General features: G+C 47.4%; 4 protein-coding genes across 10 annotated transcripts; all 4 read right to left on the bottom strand.

Moving 5' to 3' along the window:
• Nucleotides 1–428: 428 nt before the first annotated feature.
• LOC121597590 (zinc carboxypeptidase-like) lies at nt 429–2,323 on the bottom strand. 2 transcript variants are annotated; one of them, XM_041923465.1, is made up of 3 exons: nt 2,103–2,323; nt 1,939–2,009; nt 429–1,872 (listed from the first exon to the last, which is right to left on the bottom strand). In XM_041923465.1, exons 2-3 carry the CDS (start codon nt 1,943–1,945, stop codon nt 641–643), a joined length of 1,239 nt encoding a protein of 412 aa, XP_041779399.1. In that variant the 5' UTR covers nt 1,946–2,009; nt 2,103–2,323; the 3' UTR covers nt 429–640. The 2 variants fall into 2 exon arrangements, with proteins under 2 accessions (XP_041779399.1, XP_041779391.1); XM_041923457.1 differs by having other exon boundaries at nt 429–2,009.
• Nucleotides 2,324–3,548: 1,225 nt separating this feature from the next.
• LOC121597584 (zinc carboxypeptidase-like) lies at nt 3,549–5,240 on the bottom strand. Its single transcript, XM_041923443.1, has 2 exons — nt 4,838–5,240; nt 3,549–4,743 (listed from the first exon to the last, which is right to left on the bottom strand). The coding sequence occupies exons 1-2, from the start codon at nt 5,234–5,236 to the stop codon at nt 3,736–3,738; spliced, it is 1,407 nt and encodes a 468-aa protein (XP_041779377.1). The 5' UTR covers nt 5,237–5,240; the 3' UTR covers nt 3,549–3,735.
• Nucleotides 5,241–5,748: 508 nt separating this feature from the next.
• Nucleotides 5,749–16,609, bottom strand: LOC121597568 (facilitated trehalose transporter Tret1). 3 transcript variants are annotated; one of them, XM_041923431.1, is made up of 3 exons: nt 16,374–16,609; nt 6,988–7,605; nt 5,749–6,911 (listed from the first exon to the last, which is right to left on the bottom strand). In XM_041923431.1, exons 2-3 carry the CDS (start codon nt 7,591–7,593, stop codon nt 6,051–6,053), a joined length of 1,467 nt encoding a protein of 488 aa, XP_041779365.1. In that variant the 5' UTR covers nt 7,594–7,605; nt 16,374–16,609; the 3' UTR covers nt 5,749–6,050. The 3 variants fall into 3 exon arrangements, with proteins under 3 accessions (XP_041779365.1, XP_041779357.1, XP_041779348.1); XM_041923423.1 differs by lacking the exon at nt 16,374–16,609 and adding an exon at nt 10,678–10,937; XM_041923414.1 differs by lacking the exon at nt 16,374–16,609 and adding an exon at nt 7,696–7,933.
• A 3,371-nt stretch (nt 16,610–19,980) lies between these two features.
• On the bottom strand, nt 19,981–24,680 carry LOC121597599 (double-stranded RNA-specific editase 1-like). Of its 4 annotated transcripts, none has more exons than XM_041923485.1 (5): nt 24,215–24,304; nt 23,366–23,532; nt 22,071–22,269; nt 20,810–21,471; nt 19,981–20,718 (listed from the first exon to the last, which is right to left on the bottom strand). In XM_041923485.1, exons 2-5 carry the CDS (start codon nt 23,516–23,518, stop codon nt 20,518–20,520), a joined length of 1,215 nt encoding a protein of 404 aa, XP_041779419.1. In that variant the 5' UTR covers nt 23,519–23,532; nt 24,215–24,304; the 3' UTR covers nt 19,981–20,517. The 4 variants fall into 4 exon arrangements, with proteins under 4 accessions (XP_041779419.1, XP_041779428.1, XP_041779440.1 ...); XM_041923494.1 differs by lacking the exon at nt 24,215–24,304 and adding an exon at nt 23,613–24,198; XM_041923506.1 differs by lacking the exon at nt 23,366–23,532 and having other exon boundaries at nt 24,215–24,680.
• Between the last annotated feature and the right edge of the window lie 987 nt (nt 24,681–25,667).

Genomic DNA, 25,667 nt, shown 5'->3' on the forward strand with positions numbered 1-25,667 from the left:
GAAAATCTTCCCGTACGTGACCCGAGTGTGTAATGCGATCGGAAGCAGTAGCTGTGCGGCGTGATGCAATCACACTATTTTTACATATCACCTGGATTTCTGTTGCTGTTGTTTTTTGCCTTTGGGTCTTATCTTTAAAGCCCGCCTGGAGCCTGCCCGAAGGAACCCTTTGCCGAAGCTAATTCAAGTGGGGCACAATAAATCGGAAACCCGAATGGCACTTGTTTTGCCGGAAACAAGCCGAACAGTATCTTCCAATGGAAGAGGGGGGGGGGGGATGGGCACTGACTAACGCGAGCAAATTTGTTTTGTAATACATGTCCGCTTGGTTGGCGTTTTGAAGGACTGAAGACCGACCCGAAATTAATGCTCCCTCTTTCTTTCCCCCTCACAGATTGAAAGCAAACGACTCACCACGCGGTACAACGTTTTCTCCATGGATTGGTTTTTTTACTGTACACTTTCCCGTTTTTCGCCTTTGCTTATCTTATCACACACTCAACTCCACTCTCACGCACAGGGGGACAAAACATCGATCAATTAAATTGGCGTATAAATTTAGCGATGCATGTACGCAGGTTCGATCAGCATCACCCACGAAGGGCTGTCGGCTTCGGGTGCCACGAAGATATTTTTATTCCTAGCTATCATAGTAACCGAGGCGGGCCGCTTCCTGCACGATTGCCACGAATGCCGCGAGCGTTTCCTTCCCGACCGGCCGGATCTGGTCCGCCGGCAGTATGAACATGTCGGTGGAATCGGGCGGCCCGCGCAGCTCGAACGTCAGGGACACCGGTACGCCACCGGGACGGTAAGCCCAATCGATCGAGCCACCGCTCGACGGGTAGATCGTTTCGTACTTGCTTCCCCCGCGGTACGATGTTCCGCTGACTGCCGTCAGCGCGGCGATCCCTTTCTCTGTGATCGACCGCAGATGGTCGTAGTTCGGCACACGGTCCGCCGTGTGGCCGTACGGGAACATCAGCAGCTGCGAGTACGAGTGCAGCGCAATGTACGTCCGTATCCGGGCCGGGCCCACATTGTTCCGCACAAAGTCAGCGAGCGCGACCGCTTCCGGTTCAGAAAAAGGGCCACTGCCGGAAAAGTCGTAACTGCACGGATCGTCGCTCGAACCGACTCCGCCCCAGTTGCTGTCGAAGTTGCGATTCAGATCGACACCGCGGCACAGGCCGTACGGTTTGCGGTTTTTGCGCCACAGCCGGTCTCCGGTGAAGGTGAACCGGTACCCGTCCGGGTTTACGATCGGGAAGAAGAACCAATCGTATGCGGTGCCGAGCTCGCGCACGGTCGGGTCCTCCGACGTGACCAGCTCGTGCAGCAGAAATGTGGCCGTGGCGGGGGAAATCCACTCCCGCGCGTGTATGCCACCCTCGACCACGATCGCTTTGTTGCCGGGACGGCGCGACAGCTTCACCCCCCTGATCGGGCGCCCCTCGTAGCTGGTGCCTATGTCGAGCGTGCTTACCGCGCCCGGGAAGCGTTCCGCCAGCAGCTCCATCCAGGCGTAAATCGTCTCGAGCTGAAAGTAGTGCTCCCAGTCCATCTGGCTCGGGTCGGTGCTGGCCGGTTGTACCGTGGCCGCTTCCCGCTCGATTAACTGCTGCATGTTGCGCTCGAGCACGCGCCCGCTCACTGCGTGTAGCGCGAGCAGATCCTCAAAGTCCGCGACCTTGCTGGCGGACACCATGATCGTGAGCTGCTGGCCCGGTTGCCGCGCATGGCCGTAAAAGGTGCAGCTGTCGCTCTTCGCCTCGAGCTGCTGGAACAGCTGCACCTGCTCGTCCGTCGCCAGCTCGACACGGTACAGCCGGTAATGGTCGTACCGAGCGGCTCCATCCGCGGCGGCAGCACCTTGGAAAAGCGACGAAACAGTGAGTATTAGCGTAAGCAGCACGGCTTGAAGGAAATCCGTTTTACCAGACATCTTGCCTGCGACTGAGGAGAGGCTGCGCGAGTCCGGCTTGTTCGTCGGGATAGGGGTTTGCAACCTACAAAGAAAAAAAGGCACGGATGAACGAGATCAATCAAATTCAATTCAACCGTTCATCGGATTCTTCTCCTTGATGACCTTATTCTCTTACCGTGTCTCTATGAATTTTGATGGACACGCACCGTCGTGAAAGCTATCTTATCTCTCTGTACGTTTGTTTTATATTAAAAAAAAAAGAAATCACCACCAGACCCGTAAGACAATCTCCAATTGCAGTGTCGAAATACCAAGAGACGATGACGAAGGATTACTATAGCTCGCTTTTATCTCACTAGACGTTGCCGGGAAATGAAAAAAAAACACGCTCACTGTTTGTTTTGGTTGCACGTTGCGTTGAGCCCAAATAGAGATGTGTACGCCATGGTGGTATTTGATTTAAAAATATAAAAATGAACCATAAATTCTACAAAGTGCCAGGGCGTTTACTATGTACCACTACGCAGTGAAGTTTCTACCGTTTCTTAATAACCATTTAAACGCCAAAGTAACTGATCTCGGACCTATACCAGTTCTGGAGCAGATGCCAAACGCATACCGATTCTCGAACTGATTTATTCTCGAACAATGTTTAGCAACGGGTAAAAACTCAAAGAGCAAAAATAAATATTACACAGAAATATATTGCAATCTCACAATAGTTCTTTACTTGCAACGAATTGCAAAGTACCTAGTTACTTTTCGATACTTTCTCTTATATAAGCCCCATCTCTATAGAGCCGCAGCAACTGTACTAAAATTAAACGCTACTGTCAGCGGCACTGTGCTAAAAAGCGCGTTCGAGCAGCCATTCGAGCAGCTAACAAACTCCCACCCGGCGCGCTGGTTCACCTAATCGTCCGTAAAGGCGTCTATGATAATTCAGAGAAGTGATGGGAAAAATTAAGGTTTCGTCGGAATCGGTTCCAACATGCTTCAAAGTTTTCTGGAATCGATTCTTGACAGTAGATCCGGAATCAATTTCCCGAATCGGCTCTGGATTTGGTACCGGAATCGACTCCAGAATCGGAATCGGTTCCGGAATCAGAATCGACACTGGAATCGGACTCGGTTTCGGAGGCAGAGTCGGAACTGGAATCGAAATCGGCTTCAAAATCGGAGTCGGTTTTGCCATCTCCATAAGAATATGCGTCTGGGTTCAATGATGCTACTTATTGATAGCCGCGATGATTCAAAATTTACTTGTTAACGATACATTCTCATTGAGATTCCCGGACTGATTTCGTTTCTGAAATTTCTTATTTGAATTCAAGCACCGATTCTCATCCCGAAGCTAATTCCAATACTGTCAAATAATGTCAAATGGCACTCGATGGCTGCATGAAGCCAGCAAAAAGCAAAGGTTTGAAATTTCAATCTTTCGAACCAATCTTTCTTAAATGGTTGACAGTGAGATACAGTTGGGCTGTGTTGAAATACTGTGTCCAAGTTCTTCTACCTCATTCTTAAGAAACGAATTCTTCCACTTGCTGAGAAAATTAATGTAGAAGGTAACATGGGCTATTCAGATAAGCATCTCTAAGATAGGAAACAATAGACATCTTGGACCACGGGCATTTCTTATTTAGCTGACGAACACACTGCAGCCGAACGAATTGTTTGCCGAACCTGATAAGTAAGTAAAATAAGCCCTCATAAATCATGGCATACCGCCGCTCCACCGTACACTAAGCTTTTGCTACATTCCATTCCACCTGCGCCACCTAATTCTCTCCACCATTCCCCATCTACAGTTCCTGCCGCTCACCGTCATAATAGCCTAACCGGGTCGCCTCGCCAAGCATCGCAACGAACGCGGCCAATAGTTCTTCCGCGGTCGGGATGATTTCCTCCGCCGGCAACACGAACATATTGGTACTGTCCGGGGGTCCGCGCAGCTCGAACGTGTACGCGACCGGTACGCCCAGCGCACTATACACCCAGTCCACGCTGTCCCCGGACGAGGGGTAGATCGTTTCTATCATCGCGCCGGACACGTACCGGGCGCCGTGCGCACGCTGGATCGCGTCCACACCTTTCCGCCCGATCGCCACCAGATCGTCGTAGTTCGGCACCCGGTCCATCTTGTAGCCGTACGGGAACATGACCAGCTGCGAGAACGAGTGCACCGAAAAGTACGTCCGGATGCTCCACTGCGCCACGTGCCGCTCCAAAAACTCCACCAGTGCGCGCGTTTCCGGCTCGCTCGCCGCACTGCCACCAGCAAAGTCGTACCGACAGGGGTCGCTGCTCGCACCCGGCCCGTTCCAGTCGCTGGCAAAGTTGCGGTTCAGATCGACGCCCCGGCACACCCCGTACGGTTGCGTGTTTTTGCGCCACAGCCGGTCGCCCTCGAACGTGTACCGGTAGCCGTCCGGGTTGACCACCGGAAAGATGATCCAGTTGAAGCGGTCCACCAGTCGGCGCACGTCCGGCCGGTCGGAGGTGAGCAGCTCGTTCAGCACGAACGTGCAGCTCGCCGGCGAGATCCATTCCCGGGCGTGTATGCCGCACTCGACGAAGACGCCACTGTTTGCCGGGTTCGTGCCCAGCTTCACACCATACAGCGACCGATTCTCGTAGCTCGCCCCCAGCTCTAGCAGCTGCAGCTCCGGATGGCGCCCTGCCTGCCATCGAAGCCATTCGTTGATCGTGTCCAGGTGATGGTAGAACTGCCAGCCAAACTCTTCCGGCCTTGTGCCTTTCGGTTTGATTGTTGCCTTTTCCCGATCGATCAATTCCTGCATATTGTAGAGCTAGAATAAAACGCGCGAGCAGGGAAACGAGAATAAGAAAATTAATGCAAACACAACGTAGAGAGAGAGAAATAGGGCCCTCTCTTGTACCTACCAGTATGCTGCCCTGCAGCTCGTATCGCTGCAGCAGCTCGGTAATTTCGGCAATTTTGTGCGGCGCCACCATTATCGTGAGGTTTTGGTTCGGCTGCCGCGCATGGCCCATGAACGCGTAGCTATCGCTTTGCTTCTCGAGCTGCTGCAGCATCTCAACCTGCGCCGGCGTTTCGATCAGCAGCCGGTACAGCCGGAAGTGGTCGTACCGGGCCGGATCGGCGTTGGCCCCGGCGAACAACGCTAGTAGCGTCCAGCACGCCAGCACCTGACCGCAAGCTACCATTCTTGTTGGGCTGCGATCGCTCGATTTGCTTACGTGAGAGTGGATTTCGTTCCGCACCGAGTGACAGCTGCGTAGGGACTGTTGCGTTTGACAGGATGCAGGCATTCGTTTCATTATCGAGATAAGGACTGCGAAGAAAAGTGTGAGAAATAACGCAGGTAGAAAACTAACAGCACACTGAAAGTGGATAACGATACCAGTGTTGGGTAAATCTGACTCTGAGTAAATCTGAATCTCCAGAAATTCATGAATGGGATGAATCTGAATCTCCAGAAATGAATTTTAAACGATTCATGGATCTTTTTGAAGATTCTTTGGAGATTCATGAATCTTTGAAAGTCGATTCGTGATTCGAATCACTCAGCACTGAAGATTCATATGAATGAATCTCGACAAAAGATTTATGAAACCTATCGCTAAACGATACCACTTTTCAATGTTTTTAAATTTATCTATTTGGATAATCGGCGCAGGAACAACTGTTCGATTGTGAACGAGATCGATTTTTTGTTTTGCCGAGCAGGACTTGGTTAGAGTTTACAACAACTCCATGGACCAGCATTGGTTCAAGCCCATTTTCTAAATCAGCATTTCTCAACATTGAACAACCCTAAAAACCGTTAAAATCGTATATTGTACTATTTTTTAATTTAAAATGTCGTCATTACTCATACTTGTCTAGTGATTTAAGCTATTTTCCATTCAATGCTGCCTCGAATCAGTCGCTCCTACGCACGTTTCCCCCACTTTGGCGTTGCCCATGTTCAGGTTCGCCCCGACCAAAGGTGGCCGTTATGATCTCCCATTCCTTTTTGTTCTACATATCACATCGATGGAACACGACGATTATACACACTCAAAATATTAAAAAAGAACTAAACCTTACGGAATATGTAAACAACCCACTACTACCCCCGGTCCCTCATGCTCATGCCACCTGCGCCGGTCGCTCATCCCGCTCGTCTCTCGGCTCGGGCAGGCCGGCCGGTTCGTCGGCGTTCAGTTTCTCGCCCGCCAGTATCCGCTGGATGTCGTTCAACGATTTGCCCTTCGTTTCCGGCACGACCAAAAACACAAACACCGTACCGAGCAGCGAGATGCCGGAAAACAGCCAAAACACGCCCGCCTCACCCATCGCGTCCTTCAGGTTGGTGAACACCTTCGTCACGAGGAAGGCGAGCAGCCAGTTGAATACGCCCGCCACCGGGCTGGCGAACGCTTTCACATTGTTCGCGAACAGCTCGCCCACCATCAGCCACGGCACCGGGCCGTACCCGATCGAGAACATGGCGATGAACAGGCAGACCGCCAGCACGGCCAGCCAGCTGAGGTCGTCCACCTTGGCCGGATCGTCCTGCTTGAGCTGGAAGTACACCGCGAGCAGTATGGTCGACACCGCCATCATCAGGTCGGATACGAGCAGCAGGATGCGCCGGCCGACCTTATCCACCACGACGGAGGCGAGCAGCGTCGCCACCACCTGGATACCGCCGACGATGATCGACGCCGAGCTCATCTCCTTGCCCCCGTTGGCGCTGGCGAAGATGGCCGAGTTGTAGAAGATGACCGCGTTGATGCCGGACAGCTGCTGGAAAAACATCAACCCGAGCGAGATGGCCAGGGCGCGCACGGTCGCCTTCTGCCGGAAGGCGACCAGCATCGGGATCGCTTCCGCTTTTACCTTCTCGTCCGCCTGCTTCAGGTCTTCGATCTCCGCATTCTCGTCGTACTGAGCGCCCCGGAGCCATTTCAGCGAGCTGGCCGCTTCACTGTATCGTCCCTTTTCCACCTGGAGCGAGGGAAGAGCGAAGGTGAAATTAAATCGGCATGCGCTACTGGAGCTACATTAATTAGCCCCTACTTACGAAATAGTACGGGCTTTCTGGCATGAAGAAAAAGATCGCACCGAACACGAGCGGAATCACGCCGCAGATAATGCTCAGCACCTGCACGTCGACGCCGGCGCCCACCGCGTACACGAACAGTATTCCAACCGTCACCATCAGCTGAAAGAACGTGCCGAGCGTACCGCGAATCGACGGCTGCGCTATCTCCGCCGTGTACGTCGGTGCCGCCACGCAGAACGCACCGCCCCCGACGCCGAGGAAGAACCGGCCGACCATCAGCATCGCCACGTTCTCCGCAAAGATGATCAGCAGCCAGCCGAGCACGAGCGGCAGCACCATCGCCAGCATGGACCATTTTCGCCCGATCAGCTTCATCATATAGCCGATCGGGAAGCACATCAGGGCCGCACCCAGGTTCGAGATCGAACCGACCCACGAGAACTGCTCGTCCGACACCGGGAACCCGTACTCGCCCTCGACCGTGAGCGGTTTGTCGGTCGGGGCCGTCCAGCCGAGAAATGTACCGGCTGCCAGTGCACCGCCGGACGCGGCCAGCCCGGCAATGTACTGTGGCAGCTTGCGGCCAGACTCGCCGGCCACGTTGTTTACCACGAACTTGGACATTGCGTCACGTGCCTGTGTGGGGTAAGGAAGCGAAAGAAAAAAAAGGAAACGGAACGAGCGGGTTAGTAGGGCTTCGGGAGAGATTCGGGGTTTTTGGTTTACATCTTCAACCGTGCCATAGCCGGATCGGTTCGCCGGCAGTGCCGGTGTAATGAGGGGTTCCCTCTCGTCCTGCGCCGCCATGGTGTAGCAATGCGACACTGCTTTATTTAAATTAAATTATCCGTATCGGGTAGTGCAATCCGGCCTCCCAATAACCATTCCCATCGACATCACTGTTAGTCTTGTAACCACTCGTACGCCCCTTTGTTTACAGTTAGCTCTTTGTTTGGAAGTTTGACAGACAGTTGGCGGAGCTTGTTGTTGATAAAAGAACACAGGGTGACTCTTTACTAGTTGTAAAGCATGGTATTTATCATATGTTTACATGTTCCCTTTCAAGTGAAAATTACACGAAAAACAACTATCTAGTAAATAAGAATAATATTTACATTATCTCGAACGATAACCGCACATTTTCCAAGAGCCCACCGCGTCGATAATTACAGTCCATCGGTGTAATTATTTTACACAACGCGCAATGTGAACGTACAATTACTCCGTTAAAAGCAATTTTTGGGCATTACGCGCGTTATTTGCTCCTCGTTTGAAGTCGTTTTTCACGTTTCATATTTGCTAGAACCATCCATCCATAATGCTTAATTACCTTAAATGAATGAACCAATCATTCTGAATAATTTCGGGGCTAATGATTTTCGAAACTTTTCGGCAAAGCACTGCGCATTAAAGCACGTGCACATTGCCCGCTGCGTAGTGCAGCACATGAACAGGGCAATCGCAGCAGGGGTTTAAAATCGATATACAGGCGGTCCCCGAGATACACGGTTAATGGGGACCGAAAACGGCCGCAAAAAACCGCGTATCTCGAATTTCCGCGTAAGTCGAATCTCGTGATTTCTAGCCAAAATATCACTAATTTTCGTGTTAATTTGCAACTAGGGGGTGGTTTTAGCCACTTAATCAATCGTTTGATATGATTCTGAATGAAATAACAGTTTCAAACCTTTTGAAATAGTTTTTAACATCCGATCAAAACAGAAATTATTTGGCATTTTACAATAGATGTGTCAAATCAGTACAATTTGCTCAAAGAACTGTCAAATTTAGGAAACCGCGTATCTCTGAATCCGCGTATAAGAGGTACCGTGTATCTCGGGGACCGCCTGTACGTTTTCTGTTTCTCAAACATAATAAAGCTTATAGCTAAGATCTGTTTAAAGCTTAACGCTGCTTCTCAACCACGCGGTGGTTGTAAGTGCACAAAATGCTAAAAACCAGCTCGATGTGATTTGTTGGCCTAACAAAACCCCAAAAACCAACTGCTAACTGTGCTCGAGGAAAACGAGGAAGAAATAGTTAAGCCAGACGAAAATAATAACAATGCGTTTTGTTTTCCTTGGGATTTGGTACGGGTGTTTTACACCTATCAAATATTTTGGCGAACTGTGGGCTGAAATATCAGTGGTTTCCACAACTCTTTATTTATACATTTGCACACGCAAATGTGCTCACTGGTGTAGCTAAAAAAAGTGATATGAAATTGTTCCGCCAGGCTCTGCGCTCAACTTCATCGACAGCTGATTTCGGTAACCTTTAAATTCAGTAACACGGTGTTAAGGCCTTGAAATGAAAAACAGGAAAACATCTCCACACACCCGCCCCCCTCACCCCTTCCCTAGGTAAAGGTTGGGAAACATTTATCACTTGCTGGACGTTACCGTTAATAGCAACAGGTTAGCGATTGCATGGGCACACAGGGCATGAAACGACACGCGCTCTCGTGGTCGCCTTTATTGCGACGAAAAACGATTGGCAAAGCAAAAAAAAAAACAGTCCAGCAACGGAGGCTTAACGATGTAATGATAATGCAACACAATGCAATATCACAATCGATTTACCAACAATGCTAAACAATTTTCAACGGTTTATTTTTATTACGAACGAGACACATGCATACGAATGTGTGATAGTAACACGCGTCAAATAAATAGAAACACCTGTAGTACAGGTGGTACTCGATATACACGGTTCATGGGGACCAAAAACGGCCGCTAAAACCGGGTATTTTGAATTTCCGTGTAAGTCGAATCTCGTGATTTCCAGGAAAAATACCACTAATGCTTGTTTAATTTTGCAAGTAGTGGGTGATTTTATTCTCTTAATCAATTATTTGATATTATTCTAATGGAATATAACAGTTTTAAACCCTTTCAAATGATTTTTAACATTCGATCAAAAGGGAAATTATTTGGAGTTTTAAAACTGATGTATCAAATCAGTACAATTTGCTAAAAAAAACTGTCAAATTAGAAAACCGCGTATCTCCGAATCCGCGTAAAAGAGGTACCGCGTATCACGAGGACCGCCTGTATTCCTTTTTTTTTGGGGCGGGGGGGGGAGGGGGGAGGGCAAATATTCTAGCATAACCGCGCACGTCAGCATTTGCCTGATTGTCAATCAGGCATGCTTCCTTCGCGAGCGCCCTTCTAGCGGGAAAGTCGGTTCGTGCGTCTCTGCCCATGCACGCTTTCTGCACATTCACCCACTGCAAGCGTACAGGCATGCATGTGCATTCACATGAAGGGCAACTATTTTCTATCTTGTGCTCGCACATGCCACACGTGCATTCCAAGCGCTCCACAATGCACTTTCCACAAAACCGGTCTCCTGGGCGGATATTAGATTCCGAACCGCGGTACAATGCGCCCATTTCACTCGACGCACACTCCGTCACGCGGAATGTGAAGGAACAATGTAACGCTCCCTTGGGGAAGGGAAATAGAGAGCGCGGAGAGAGGTAGGGTGTAAACTGTGCAATTGCACTAGCACAACAACACTGCGGGAATGCATGGAAAGAGGGGGGAGGGGGGGGGATTGAAGGTGAGCGATCGGAAGTACGCTTCGCTCAGTGAGACAGTGACACGCGGGAACGATTCGAGGTGGTTTGTATCGGATTTGAACACTGCCGAACGATTTTCCCGCCATATGCACAAATTCCAGGAAAACCCGGCTAAAATAACTCACCCGCTTCAGCACCGTTTGCACCATTGTGTTGCAGAATTTATAGTGGTTTTGATTGATTGAGAACTGGCTGTGTCTGAAACTTCCGCCAAACCATAAGACACTAAACGTTTGCGATCCACTGTTGTATCGGGAAAAGGCTTTAAACACCACCTCTAAAAGAACGTGATCAACCTGATAGCGAGTGTCTAGATATAAAGCGTAAGTGCGAGTAGACCCCTTGCAATGAAGGTGTAACCCGTCGGACTTCCGTCGAGGAACTGAATCGCAACGATCGCCGCTCGGCACGTGAAACCCCCAGCCAATCGAGTTCGAGCTGCGTGCGATAGCAAGGGAAACCCCTGAGGAAGTACGCCGAGTGGCGCATCAGTTTTCCACGATCGACAACTATGTTCTTTCATTCATTTTTTTTTTTTTTCGTTTGTGTTTTGTTTCAGAGTTGAGTGGAAGGGATTTTTTCAGTGTGTTCCGAACTGTGTGTGTTGAACAAAACAAACCGCGGTTTGCAGGGGAGACAGTGGCAAAAGAACCAATACACAATCCTTGTCTACTAACAATTGTTGGCTGTTTTTTTCTCTTCCAAGTTGATGCACCGATAGGAATACAAATGAATGAAATCGTTTTTTATTTTGAGCATCAAAAGATGTTCCTCTTCTCCTCCGTTTACACAAATTAGGGGCGTTTGGATCATCTCTATTTGTTTTTCTTCTTCTAGCGTTCCAATAATAAAAATAAAAGTAACGTGCTATTGTTGCAAAAAAACACGAAAAAACTCACGTGTAGCGTATACCAAAGCGTCATATCGTCGGCCTTGTCCGTGACATCGGATTCTATTTTATTTTCTGAAATTGGTCACACGTTTTGCCGTTGTTTATTCAGCTTTTTATTGCGACGTAAATAGTAAGTCGCTATGCATGGAATAGCGAAATTATGATTTCATTTCATCAGAGCTTGTTGTTTGAGAAGACTTGAAATTTTAGGTTTCACGACAAAAAATCCACACACGACTTCAAGCAGGCTCAAAGAACTTATTAAGCTATAATGCTTTATTTGGTCGAGCTGACCCTATGGCCCAATTGTAGACGCGCATACTCCTGTACGGCCGGTGGTGGTTAGTTTCCCACCCAGACATATTCTGGTCATATGCTATTCGCCTTTAAGAAAAAGCCAGGTCGCATATGGACTGTTTAAATAAAATCGAAGGTACCACAGTCGGGTTTCCAACGACCATCAGGTCACATTCGATACGCCGCAGTGCTGCACAAACCAGCCAGACATCATAGACCGGAAGTGATGCGGTCGATTGCACACCTACCAGCATTGACCCCCTCTCTTGCACTTCAGCATTTTGTCAGGTTGCTGGGCTTCGGAAGTTTCGTCTCGAATAAGTGTGCCCACCACAAAGCGCGATCGCGCGAGAAGCAAAACGATGGAGCGCAAGCCCGTCCGACCATTGCCAAGGTCGCTTGCAATGTCTCTCGCTCTAAACCGAAGGAGCGAATGCGTAAGATTAAATTTTCACTATCTTGGAGGTGTTCTTGGAAAGATTCGCAACACACCCACCTGATGCAAAATCTATAGCACAGCAGCGTACTGCATATCCGGTATTAGAGCCTAGCTCGCATTTAGGACCACGTTCACATTTACGGTGATAAAAGTTGACCGTGTATTTCTTTACGGAGCGGTTTTGCTTCCTGCTTATTTGCCATTATTGAACGGTACTACTAAGCCATCGACATTAACATCCACATACAGATATCTCTGAACTATGTCCTAAACATCTGGGTCATATATTCAACCACTTCAAGCTTGGATGTTACAATAACATCCGGGGCCAGTTCATCACACCAAAGCTATCAGGGGTGCGTAAGCCTTAAAACCCCTGGGAATTACACCCAATGATAATGACACACTCTCAATAAAGTACCCAATATATCAAAACCATCTCGATGTACAACGATAGTGCTGGCTGTTTCATATTATAAGCGGCTGTACATAATTCGTCGATCATTTCGCTGACGGTGATAATAGCTAAAACGACATCGTACCGAAAAGCACTCGACTCGGCAATCAATTAAACATGACATAGCACGTGTCTCAGTAATTTTTATGATCTCCCTTACACACAGGACAACACAATGGCTCCAGGGTTGCGTATGTGTTGTGTATTTTTTTGCCGACCCAATAGATCGCTATGTTGACATTACAACAGGCTCTGACTAATCCCTGCGCCACTATCGCGCCGCTCGCCATCTCGGCGTATGAACGATAATGTACATCTATATCGTATCCGGCTTGCAAACAACAAAATTCTTCCTGGGAGTCGGCAGCAGAAAGGGCAAACTAATCAATGTCCACTTATCGGTTAGAGTCCGCAAAGTCAAGAGGATCTTGTTGAGCTGGGATGACTATTGAGCCACGGCCAATGGAACTACTCTCCCACGGTCATATCTGCTCCCGAACTTTAAAACCTCGGTTAGTTCATAGTGTGGCTGCTCCAGATTTTTATCACTCATCAACTATTAAATCTTCGCTATAAATGATGAATTCCAGTGAACTAAAACGTGCAATGCAACCAACTCTAGAACAACTAGCCACGGTTTGAAAGGGGCTGATTTACAACCCCTCTCCTTCTGTCTTCATCGCTTTCATCATTCCGATTGCTTTTCCTCCCTGGCGTCGATTCGAGAATGCATTTTTATCTTAAATAGCCCCACTGGGTCGAAAGCAATCCCCCTCCAATTCCATTATCAACTAATAAAGATTACGCAAAAGGATGTGGGATTTAGATAGTGCCAGGGTTGCTTGTGTGGCCGCTTGGGACAAGGTTGTACAGCGAACATCTTGCCTTTATTATGGACGACCGTTGGCGCTGGTGTAGCTTGGGTTTTGGGAAAGGGTATCATATCATAGCCATTTCACTCGCTATCAACCCTCCCGAGTCGAATACGCGTGGCCTGGACATTCGAGAACGCCGACCAATACCGAAACAATCGCGTCTCTGTAAGTAATTTCTGCTATCATATACCCCCTGGAATACTTACGGATCAGGTCCTCCTCCGATCTAGATTGGGCAAGTTTGACAAATTATCAAAGTGTACCTACGAGCGTGTCGATGCATCAGTGTGCAAAACCGAAGATGACATCTAAGGCCATAAATAATGTGCTATAAATAATTATCAAAGTGTACCTACGAGCGTGTCGATGCATCAGTGTGCAAAACCGAAGATGACATCTAAGGCCATAAATAATGTGCTGCCTGGAGCCGCCATTGTTCTTTTAACATCCACTAGAGCCTACTACGTAACGCCAATAGAGATTTTTTTTATCATGGAGCTACTACGAGGTTATCTCATCGAATGGAGGCACCAGAAACGATGCGATAATAAAGGTGACACTTCTCGAGATGGATCACGAATTTTCAACTGGCTCTAATTGAGCAGACACTTGTTGAGGCTTCGGGTAATTTCACTGCGAATGAGATAACTGTGGTCGCAGAAAGTGTTCGAGTTAAGAGAGAGCTAACAACCACAAAAACGTTGGAAGCGACAGCCCACTATGTATTCGCATGTCGCGTTTAAGCTTGCATAGTAAAATGACGCAGTCCTGTAAGGCAGTGCTTTTCAATCTTTTTAGGATCGCGGACCACTTGGTTTTCATAATACATTTTCCGCGGCTCACATCTATTGAGGACATACATTTTGTAGACTTAGATCAATGTTTTTGATCAAAAATATGTTTACATCTTATTCGAGACAAGCCAGTAGAAAATTTTATTTAATTTTTTATTTATTTTACTTCACATTATTACGGCTTCGGCCGTATTTTCAAAATTTAATTTTAATTTTGGGAAAGAATTGCACGACATGTAAAGCTTTTCATAAAAAATCAATTATTTCGCGGGTCACTTCTATTAACGCCATGTACCACAGGTTGGAGACCACTGCTGTAAGGGGTCCGACAGATGAAGGGAATGATGGCAGTGACCTTAAAAATGGTCCACACAATAACGGTGCAACGATAGCGGTAGCACGGTGTTTTTTACCTGCACTCAGCCCTTTCGCGGGAGGCGCACCTCACGCACTAGGGGGCTGCTTCCGCGTACAAGTCTCCGACGAGGCCATCCGCTATAGCGAGCGCGTGTGTATAAATTTACAAGATAGTAAATACACCTCATTGCGTTTGTTGCCTATTCTAGGCTGTGATTGTGACCAAATGGTTTCACGCATCAGAACACAACTTCGAATCCACGTCTCTACTCTCCAAAGACGAACACATCGCCTCTCCTTATTAGCAAACATCTCGGCGATGATCAAGTATAGGACTAAATGTCCCCGTAACAAACAAAATCCCCCGAGTGATCGATATCAACAAAAACACAGAAACATTGGACATTATGACGGGAATCCCGCACTTTACGGCAAACAACTTTTTTTTAAGCCAATGAATTCCCGTACCCGGATTGCTGAGTGGAATTTCATACACGTTAAAACTGGAATAGGGTGATTTTCTTGAGCCACGTATCGAAACGTTCGTGCCGAAGAAAGCACCGAACACCACGGACCTCACGTATCGTTCCACCGTACACACAGGTTAAGCATATCATTAAAGCAGTGGCTGGCGCGGTAGCCTCCGGGTATTTCCCTTCAACAGTCAGTATAAAAAACGGGGACATGGCAAATAGGCACAAAAAGAAAAATCTAAAATCGCATGCACTTCGACCAAAATCGAAGGGTCTTTCCATCTTCTGCACCTTACCACGTGGGATGGGAATATGACCGGGACGCTGGTGAGTTGGTTCTGGTAGGTTCAACGACCATTCCATACGTTGGTCACGGATCGCACGAGCGATAATTGGAACGTAAACCTGGGTTTTTTTACTTCTACTTGTGGTGTGTGGAACCTGACAAAGGTAATGAGCACGTCAAGGACAAACGAAAGTTACCCAACGGGAGGCTCGTTCTCGTCGTACGGGAGCCATTGAACTGCGGTGGGCCTCTGATCACTTCTTGTCTGTGTATCAATAAGAAAACCTAGCTCGTTCCCTCCTTCTTACTGCTGCTTTTCTAGTAACTCTCGGGGCAGATATTGCTAGCGAAGACCTTGAAACCATTACAGAAACGTTGAAAAATGTTCCAAGATTCCAACGCCAACCGATTCATCGAAGTGCATGCACTACCCCAACCGCGGGCACACGTTTTACTGAGATTTTCATATGCCTCCCTTTTTGTTGTTGAGCTCTTTATCGCTCCAATCCGTTCGTAATGCTCAGCTGATCTCGTGGCGCACCAGCGCCAGTCTTTTTGAAACGCATCGAAATAAATGTTATCGTTAGCTGACCAGCACGTAGTCACTACCACCATAAGACAACAAACACGCGCACTTTTACACGCTCGTGCACTTTCAATAACTAATATCTTGCAAGCGCGTGAAGCGGGTGGTTTCACCGGAAACCACTGTCAGCTTCTCAATATGCCAATCAGTGCCTGCTGGGAGCATTCGCAGTCATACGAAGGTCGGATATGTACTGCGTAATTCAACTACCGTTGTCGACATTGGACTCCAACGTTTTGAAAAAAAATCCCATTTCTTTGCGGTTTGCTCTGTACGGGCAGACCAAGTCTGCCCATGGCGAAGTTGTCACTTTTTATCATATCGAAGAAGGGCCGCGCTGATCATTAGAAACCACACTCACGTACCTGGTACGCAGGAGAACCCGCTCGCTCAGATCACTTCAAAGCGAATGTGTGTTTATAGAAGAACACGTCGTCCACACGTCGCAGACAGCAGCCTGCACACAGAATCACTACTAAAAATAGGAGTTTTGTCCGAACTAGTAGAGCCCTCGCCGCTTTAACAGTAGTATCGCCCTTGACCTGGCACGAGTTGATCGAGGAAGCATCCAAACGGGCACTGAAACCGTCCCGTACCGGTCGCGTCCGTTTTACGGTAAGATTATCAACCCTCGAACGCGCGTTTTCGTTGATGGGAGGGTGTTTTTTCCTCTTCTCCTGTCCCGTCTCCAGTCCGCGCCATTACCAAACTCTCCCATCAACTCCTTATCGAAGATAATTTCTATCGGTACCTATACTCGAACCCAATAAATAGAGTCTTATCAAATGGGTAATTCAAAGCGTACACCATCTCGCCCTTTTTCCACCACCTAACCCGCGCGAGTGTGTGTGTATTGATGCCCACACAGGTGCATTGATTTCCACTTTCCGCGCAGGATCCTCCACATTGAAAATGATGAAGCGCACCGAAATATCTTGGACATTATTCTAGCACTACCCCAACCCTCGGAAATCATTTGGGTGGCCTACCTCCACCCACCATAAACAACCCTTATAAATAATGTGGCCGGATGCGACACGACGGTGTAAAAAGAGGGGTGAGAAACATCATATCTAAACAATGTTCAATTCTTTCTTCGATTATGGGACCCTACACAACCCTTACTATTTGCAGCGGGATAATAGCTTCACTCCGGGACGTAGTAAATATCAATCACAGACACAGCACAGTGTGGGTACACATGAAGAAGCGGCTGAATTATTGAATCTATTCGTTCGCCCAGAACGATCATTTACGGTCTTCTTTCTTTATGCCGTAGAGATTGTGAGATTAGTATTTTACCACCCCCCAAGACAGGTCGAAAGTTCGAGAGGGTGGCAGCGTACCCACGTTGCTTTATGCGAAACTCTTGGACCCGGCTCGAACTTTCAGATGCTGGGGCAGGGAAACGAATTAAATGCTGAAAACTTTAAATGTTATACACAGTATTAATTTCAATAAAACAGTCGAGCATAGGGTTTCACAATAATATATCTTACAAACTAAGGAAGAAGGAAATGTTAAGGATGAGAGATTGATGATTTAGACAAGGACTCAGAAATACGAGATCGAAACTGGACAACTTGATTAAATGCGGCGCAAGCTCTCAAAAATGGATCTTTCTGACCAAAAACCGAGCGGATAAAAATGGGTGGTCTGTCGCGAAGACGACGAGAAGAAACGTAAAGAGGAATAGAGCATAGGAGCGAAGGAACATCGATATTGGAGGCCAGGAGGCTGGCGATGAGGTATGACTGCGCGTGTGAATGTCGAGATTTGATTTCCATCAAGCCCATCATACGACAGCGGAGATAATAAGAGGGCACAGGTACATTATATCCGTGCAGAAATCTACGAATTGCAATACGCGTAAACTTCCTCTGCACTCTCTCTAGTCTCTGCATAGCGGCATTTCCAGCTGGAGTCCACACAACACTAGCGTAATCCAACATTTATCGAACCCAGCAACAGTATAGTGCCTTCAGGCATAGCGAATCTCTCAGCTTAGAGGCAAGACGAATAATGAGACCCAGCGCTTTGTTCGCTTTAGCAACGACATGGTTGATCTGGCCATTGAGTTCTGAGTTGACTTATAGAAAATGGTTCCCGAAGTCTCCAGGAATAGGAAACAGGCAAGCCCGAACCTCTGGCGCAGACCTTAGCAAGAGGCTCTGATAGTTTTCCATCCACCTTCATGTGGCAAGTGATGTTGATCATAGTCATTGTAACCAGCCTTATCAGTTTGGCCGGGATTTCAAAAAAGCTCATTGCGTCGTATAGTTTTACCCTGGTCATGCGCAAATGAGGCTTTGAAGTCAATGAAGAGATGGTATGTATTGTGTCTGTATTCTGCCATCTTTTCCAAGATATTTCAAGATCTTGAGCAAACCGCTCATGATGCGTGAAACCTTTTTCATGCAACAAGCGAGGATAGCGATCCTTAAAACAACGTAAGTTTAGGAAAGTAATCACGTATCCGGTAAAGGTGAAAATCAAACAACGCAAGATAGGAGAGATATCAACATGGAAGAGTCCAGAACATTCATGCAGCTGAACAAACTTTAATCAGGACAGAAATTCATTTTGTAACACACCTTAGCATAGGAGAACGAAACCATTCCAGAAATGCATCAATCTAAAAAAACTCTTGGCAGAAACAAGATAGACGCAACGCACGATCGTCCCACCACATGATCGCGGTGCAATACACAGCATCTTCAAAATCCACAATGCCTAACCTAAACAAATAATTTAAATACGCGTAATTAAGTACGCGACGAACGCAAAAATTAGGAAAGTTTGCATTCGGCGAACGACGAAAGGAGTTGGAAATGGGTGGATAACGTATAGACGAAACATAAACATAAACCAATAAAAAATGCTCTAGAGAGCTCCAAGGATCCCGGCAAAAAGATTACGGATCAGTAAAGGACAAGCCAAATAGAATGTAAGGACATTTTTGAATAGTAACAAACACTTTCTTCTTAGATCTCAAAAAGAAAAGATCACGTGGGTTAGTGTCGGTAATTATTTCTTCGTTATCTCTTAAAAGGTGGTACTGCCAGCGCGTTGGCAACGGTCTCGTTCAGTCGTCTGATGAAAAAAGTCTTGGGAACGCCTCAAACTTCTGCAGTGATGTGTCAATAAAAATGCTTGAAGCAACTGCAGGAAGGGCACCCAGGTTTTCAACGTATACAATCGATGGCCCAAAGCCTTGTATATTGGTCATGGGTAGACATGGAGGTTGCCGCATATATGGAAGCATGCCAGAAGCATGCATTGTGCGAATGCGTTTAAACCACCACCAGGGGAAAAATCGGTATTCTGGTTAGCGACTGAATAGCCACAGGAACGGAGAACGATCCCCACGCTGTTATTAGAACAAAACATGCAGAATAAGCAAGAAGTTATGTTAGGACGAAATGCTTCGATAATTTCGGAAGCGGCGAATCTGGATAAACGTATTCAGCGCGGTGAAGTCGATTATGCCAAAATATTCGCGCGATAATCGTGGAAATGGGTCATTGCGCAATGCAATTTTATGTTCTACATTTATGTTGCAATTCGACGTGAGTTTGATCATGTGTTTTAAAAAAAGTAAAACCAAAAAAGCAGTATTTTATAAATAGATCGTTTTTGGAATGATCTTTTATCGGTTTGTGTCCAGGTCGAGACTTATTCAGTACCACACAGCCAGATGATAGTCGTCCTGGCTACGGGGGGCGGTTCATTCTAGGCTTGAACCCAAGACGGGTATGCTATTGAGTCGTTCGAGTAGCCGACTGTACCACGAGACCGTACACCTTACTATATCTAGTCATACAAACAAATTTTCAATCGTGCGCACGTTTATGTACCTGCAAGTTCTCATTGTTTGGTTTTGGCTTACGCTGCTATTTCACAGTCCATCTTTTTTCATGCTTAGCTAACATCTGTAGACACTTATTCTTTAGAGTAAATTTTACGCTCATCTCTTTTGGGTAGCGAATATATTTCTTGTCATCGCGAGTTTCCTTATTTCCACACGTGTTAAATTTGTGTTTTTGTTCAATTTAATTAAATTTGGGGCTCGGCTGAAGCTTATCTTAATAGCTTAGTTATTATTAAAAAAAAATCTTGGACAAAGCATTAGCGCTGTGTACAGTAAGAAAAAGATCAATCAATATTTTCTAAGTTTATGTTAGTCAACGTGTACTTCTTTGCTCTACGTATGCTTTTTTCTTCATCTACGTGAGCGTGACAGTTGGCATTACGTCCTGAGCGGACATGCCAGCCCGTAAGGTTTTCGAGACGTGACAGTCCTGTAGGTAAAAGTCCTCTAATTTGGATGGTCCTGCCTTTCAGGAGCTAACAGAATTGTCGAATAAAAATTATTTAAACGTCCTTCGATACCACAAAAAATGTTAAAAGTTACAGTTAAAAAGCGCTTAATTAAGTTAAATAGCCCCATCAGCATACGATACATGTCCCTATACAATTACATGAAATTGTATGCAAAATGTTATCCGCCTAACCCTGCAGCACACTGTCGTCGAACTCTACACCAAACAGTATCTTGCAGGCATCGATCGCAGCCGCCTTGCGAGCCAGCTTCTTCGAGCGTCCCTTGCCGATGAAGTACTGCCCGTCCGACCGCAGCCCGGCAATGAACTCGCGGTTTGTCTGGTCATTGTTGGAGCCGAGATCTTCGTATGCTATTTGTGGGCGCATCTAGGCAAAGAAAAGAAGCAAAGAGAACATAGACATTAACTCTCAACGGTTACTCTCTTTACGTGAGAGGAGCATCCTCCTTTTTTCTTACATATGCAAACAGTGCTGTTGGGTGGCGCTTGGAAGCGTCCGATGGTAAATCGGCCACGGTCTTCGTCACTTTAGGCATGATCCCCCCGCCTTGTTCGGGCTGGGCATTGGCGGCAGGCGCCGTCTGTCCACTGGCGGCGGTCACCACCTTCGTGCGGGACGGTTTTATGAACGGCACTTCAAACCCTTCCGCCTCCCACTGGGTAAAGAGTTTGTGAAGTGCAAACGCAGCCAGATGCTCCATCGGCAAGTCCTCCGACTCGATGCAATCCATCGGTTCAGTTTCTCCGGCAGCGGCGGTACCATCGTTGCCGTCGCCGTTACTGTTGCCGTTTGCTCCGTCCACGTTGTCATCGGTGTTGGAAGCGATGGTGGATTTAGTGGCACCTGCACTGCGCTGCTGCTTCACTCGCGCCATCTGCGCAAAGACGAGATCGCGCAGCGCTTTCTCGGACGCCTGGGCTTTGGCGAGATTTTTGTTGGGCGCCGTCGCCTCGTACCGGACGTTGTTGATCACGAGCTCTGCCTTGGTTTCCTGCCCGTTTGTGTTGATGGTGAACTCAGTCATGCCGGGGCCCTGCAACTCGTGCAGGGCGACGATCGCATTCTTCGGCATCAGCCACTTGCGCAGCCGGCGGAGCTGTCGCGCTTTGCGCTGTTTCTCTGTTCAAAATAACAATATAACGAATCATGAACACTTTCCAGGAAAGAAAGGACCAGAAGATTGAGGGAAGTGTGGGATCATTCGCTTGTAGACAGTCTGATCATTGTGTGAGAAATGGTTAAATCTTTAGCTTTGTTAACTATCTCTCATATTTGCGCAGTGTGTTTGTAATCATATCCCGTACTGTATTCGGTTGCAAGCTGCTTTGCTGTTTTGAATAAATGAACTACAGTGAATCTTGGATAAAAAAGAACATCAAGAGTCTAGGAAAAAAAGTCTTGCTTCCCGACTTTAGGAAGCTTTTCTTTTCAAGACTCTCACGAACAAATTGGAATATTATTAACTTTTGAAATACATTGAAAGTTTTCTTAATAGCTTGAGATTGTTTGTGCTTTGTTGATGTTTAGCTACTTTTGTTCTTACTCTAACACATTCTACTGCAACCGGGGGTTTCCCTCATTAGCAGTTTACTTATACTAAAGTCTCTATTATCTGATGTTTTTCACTGTATCTCATCGCATAAATATTTCTTATAACAGCTGCAACCTTTTCTTTTAAATGTTGGCGAAAACCAAAAACATTCCCTCACCCAACATACCGCTTTTCTTACGCTCCAAAGCGTTCAGTGGTTTTTTGATGAAAAACCGCGAGTCTTTCGCTTTACTGCCGCCACCACCTTCTTGTTGACTGCCTTCTCCGCCACTGAGTGAATCGGACGTGTTCATCGGAGCGTCTAGGGCCATAAAGTTGTGTTTCGCTTCCTTAATTTGCTGATCCGCTGTATCGGCGACAGATTTCTAAGTTGGGAGAAGATGGGCGAATCATTAGTGGTCACACACTCTCCGAGCATCCTTCCACGTGCTATCATTTTTGTCTTTCGTGGAAAGAAGGAAAAGCCTTCTCATCAATCTTCTCTATCTCTATCTCACTCTCTCTCTCTCTCTCTCTCTCTCTCTCTCGCTCTCTCACACTCTCTCTCTCTCTCTTTCTCTCTTTCTCTCTCTCTCTCTCTCCCACACTCTCTCTCACACACTCTCTCTCACACACTCTCTCTCACACACTCTCTCTCACACACTCTCTCTCACACACTCTCTCTCACACACTCTTTCTCTCACACTCTCTCTCTCACACACACTTCCTCTCACACTCTCACACACACTTTCTCTCACACTCTCTTGCTCTCTCTCACTCTCTCTCTCATTCTCTCCCTTTTTCTCTCTCTCTCTCTCTCGCACATACATACACAAGCGCGCTCGTTCACTCTTCCTTTCATTCACGCCTTCGATTTTAACCAAAATCCGATTGCGAAAACCGAGGAACCGTGGCCGGTTCTGGGACCTGTACTGGAATACCGTTCGTTTGGGAGGTTTTTGTGTATATATATATGTGTGTGTGTGCTTTTGCCAAGCCTTCTCTCACGCACCCAATTACGGCAGCGCGTGCGCACCCCGATGCTGGAAATACAGTGTGTGCCGAGGGAATGTCTTGGGCGTAACCGTATCCCGTACGCGCGTCTTGCTGCTGGCACCGCGCCAATAAGAGGGTGTGGTGTAGGGGGAATGGGGTGGGCAAGCAACACAAACCCGACCTGTCGGGCCCGGGGACCCGGGGATGAATGTGGCGTTACGCTTCCGCAGCAGCCACAGTGTGGCGCAGTGGCGCACAACCACTACGGAGACCCTGTGGCTTCACACCCGCCCCGAAAAGGTTTCCGTTTTCGGTACTCCCTCTCTCCCTGTGCCCGCTACTGCTCTCTAAAACAAAACAACCATCCAGAACGATCGTTTCCCTTCGGCCACCGCCGCCGCCGCGGTTCTTGAACATTGTGGAAAGCTCTTAATTGCTATTGAGGGAGATTATTAGTGCTATTTACTGTTCCAGCGATATACATACTTTACCCCCGGCGAAGGGGAAAGGAGAGGACGCTCGCCGTGGGGACGCGGCAATAGCCTGAGCTCCGGTGGCTGAAGTTGTGGGGCGACGCGCATTTGTCTCATCCGGACACAATCGCCCAGCGCTGTGCAAGCGCCTGCGGCTCGAAGACATCCACCATCCACTGACTGAAGGGAACACCATTAGTAGGCATTAGCTGAAGCATTTGTCGGTTGCTGAGATGATGGGGGTTGATGGAGTATTTTACCGATGCTCTCAACCCGCTGAAATACGGGCTTTCGACATGTTCCGATTCCACACAGAAGTTCCACTTGAAGCTAGTTTTGAGTCAGGCCCTGGAGAAACCATGCTAACGCTAACCACTTCACGTCCCACCCCTCGATTGGTAGCGAGCGGGCAGTATCTTCCGCCATGTATCTACCCTTTCCCTTTCCATTCCACATTGCCTACAACCCGACCGTGCATCAACCGAACCGGGTGAGTGTCCACGGTCAAGTTCATGGGATTGTGGCATACTTTTCGGCCTACATACGCCCCGTCTCTCCCTCACACCTAACTGAACAATGAGTGAATGGCGTCGGTGCACCATAGGCAAATAATTAGGATCCGGAAAAAAAACCCACCCTCCCCCAGAACTGCTACCAAATATTTTGACTAATATCGCAGGCAGCACCGGAAAGCTTCCGGCAGAAGCCGTGCAGCCGATTTAACGGGCCAAAAAAGACAGCACACACCATGCACGAGTCCCCCCACCCCCTTCACTACCCTACCCATTACAAACCAGAGCCATCTGTGGTGTTGGCCCTGGTGTTCCGTGCAGTGGTCGCCCAGGCCCACCCCGCTTTATACCTGCTCCATATCCAGCGCTTTATCTGCCGCTACGAAATGCTGTTTGTACTGGGTTTCGATTTTTTCCTTTAACTTGTCACCGAACATTTTCAGCAGCGCACCAAATTGTTATTTTCCCTCAGTACACACACAAACGCACGCGCGCGCTACCTCTGGAACGAATGCAAGATGGACGGTCCCGATGCTGTCAAAACCGGCCAATCGAGTGCAGCCGGTTCAACCGAACAAGAATGGTACGTTTATATGCCGGCGACGAAATGTCTTACACAAAAAAGAAACTGAAAGCGATGAGATACAAGGTAAGGTCGGCAAAATGAGCCAGACTTATGCGTTTTCGACGCGTTCTCGTCGGGAATCTATTTTAGTACAGCAATTCCAAACTACAACAACAACAATAACATGTCGAACTAAAAAGAGCGGAAGATCGATCGCACACCACACTGCTTCTAGCCGTAGAGTTCGCAACCATGGTTACACACGTAACCCGGCGCTCTAGCACCAATCGAACACGACATCGAACATGAAAAATGTATGGGATTTGACATGTTTGTCGTGTTTGTTTGTTTGTGTCTGACAGTGCACCTCCATATGATTATATGGGTTTGTTCGAGGGAGTTGGGTTTGTTATAGATGTCGTGTTCGATTGGTGCCAGTTGCGTGGTAAAAACACGAAAAAATAATTGACTGTTTTCAGTACACTGATGTACACAAATGTTATCCGTGTAAAAAAAATATTAGACCGCATGTCCTCGGCGCGGACCGGTGTGTTCGAGAAATGTGCCGCAGATTCAGCATTGCGTCCGATGAATTCAGGTATCATCCAAGGACCGTAAAGATATCAGGTCAAGTTATAAGCCCGTTTCGACAACTAGGTGGAAGAAGAATCGACGAAGAAAACTGACAGTTAGTTTTCCGCGTTTGGCGAACGCTTCAAGTTCTCGAAGGAAAATTTCCATTTTAAATCATGGGCTGTGTTCTAATAAACTAAAATATTCACCCAAATTGATCTCCACCAAATATTGACCATGCAAAACGTAAACATTCCATCAATACATATACAAGCGGAAAACCATCTGTCAAAATCGGAGCCCAGGGGGGGGGATCACCAAAAGCGCTATAACTACACCTCATTATACATTCCACCTTGGGTATCATCAACGTTTTCAAGCATCATACCGCAGTCTTGGCTTTGGCTAAGACAGATTCGGGAAGGGGTCCCGTGGTCGTGAGATAAAGTGTGAAATCCTGTATTACATTGTCGAACATTGTTTCAAATAAAAAAAACACGATATCCATTATCCATCTGTTGGTGGGATACCCCAACCAGTTGAGCTTCATCGCTTGGAGGAGAGCTTTTTCATTCCCTCTGTACTGTTGTATGGTTTCGCATTGAAGGTATGCATCGCTAGAACTAGAACAGCGATACGATTGTTTAAATACTAAACTCCAATGT

This window comes from Anopheles merus, chromosome X (genome assembly GCF_017562075.2).
Source record: "Anopheles merus strain MAF chromosome X, AmerM5.1, whole genome shotgun sequence".
Lineage (NCBI taxonomy): Eukaryota > Metazoa > Arthropoda > Insecta > Diptera > Culicidae > Anopheles > Anopheles merus.

Coding starts and splice junctions, on each gene's coding strand:
- LOC121597590 (XM_041923457.1), bottom strand. CDS start 1,945: ATGTCTGGTAAAACGGATTTCCTTCAAGCCGTGCTGCTTACGCTAATA.
- LOC121597584 (XM_041923443.1), bottom strand. CDS start 5,236: ATGAAACGAATGCCTGCATCCTGTCAAACGCAACAGTCCCTACGCAGC. Junction 4,744..4,837: donor AGCTGCAGGGCAGCATACTG/GTAGGTACAAGA, acceptor GTTTTATTCTAG/CTCTACAATATGCAGGAATT.
- LOC121597568 (XM_041923414.1), bottom strand. CDS start 7,776: ATGGCGGCGCAGGACGAGAGGGAACCCCTCATTACACCGGCACTGCCG. Junction 7,606..7,695: donor GCTATGGCACGGTTGAAGAT/GTAAACCAAAAA, acceptor TACCCCACACAG/GCACGTGACGCAATGTCCAA. Junction 6,912..6,987: donor CAGAAAGCCCGTACTATTTC/GTAAGTAGGGGC, acceptor CCCTCGCTCCAG/GTGGAAAAGGGACGATACAG.
- LOC121597599 (XM_041923478.1), bottom strand. CDS start 23,548: ATGGTGTTCCCTTCAGTCAGTGGATGGTGGATGTCTTCGAGCCGCAGG. Junction 21,472..22,070: donor TTTGGAGCGTAAGAAAAGCG/GTATGTTGGGTG, acceptor TATTTTGAACAG/AGAAACAGCGCAAAGCGCGA. Junction 20,719..20,809: donor CAACAGCACTGTTTGCATAT/GTAAGAAAAAAG, acceptor TTCTTTGCCTAG/ATGCGCCCACAAATAGCATA.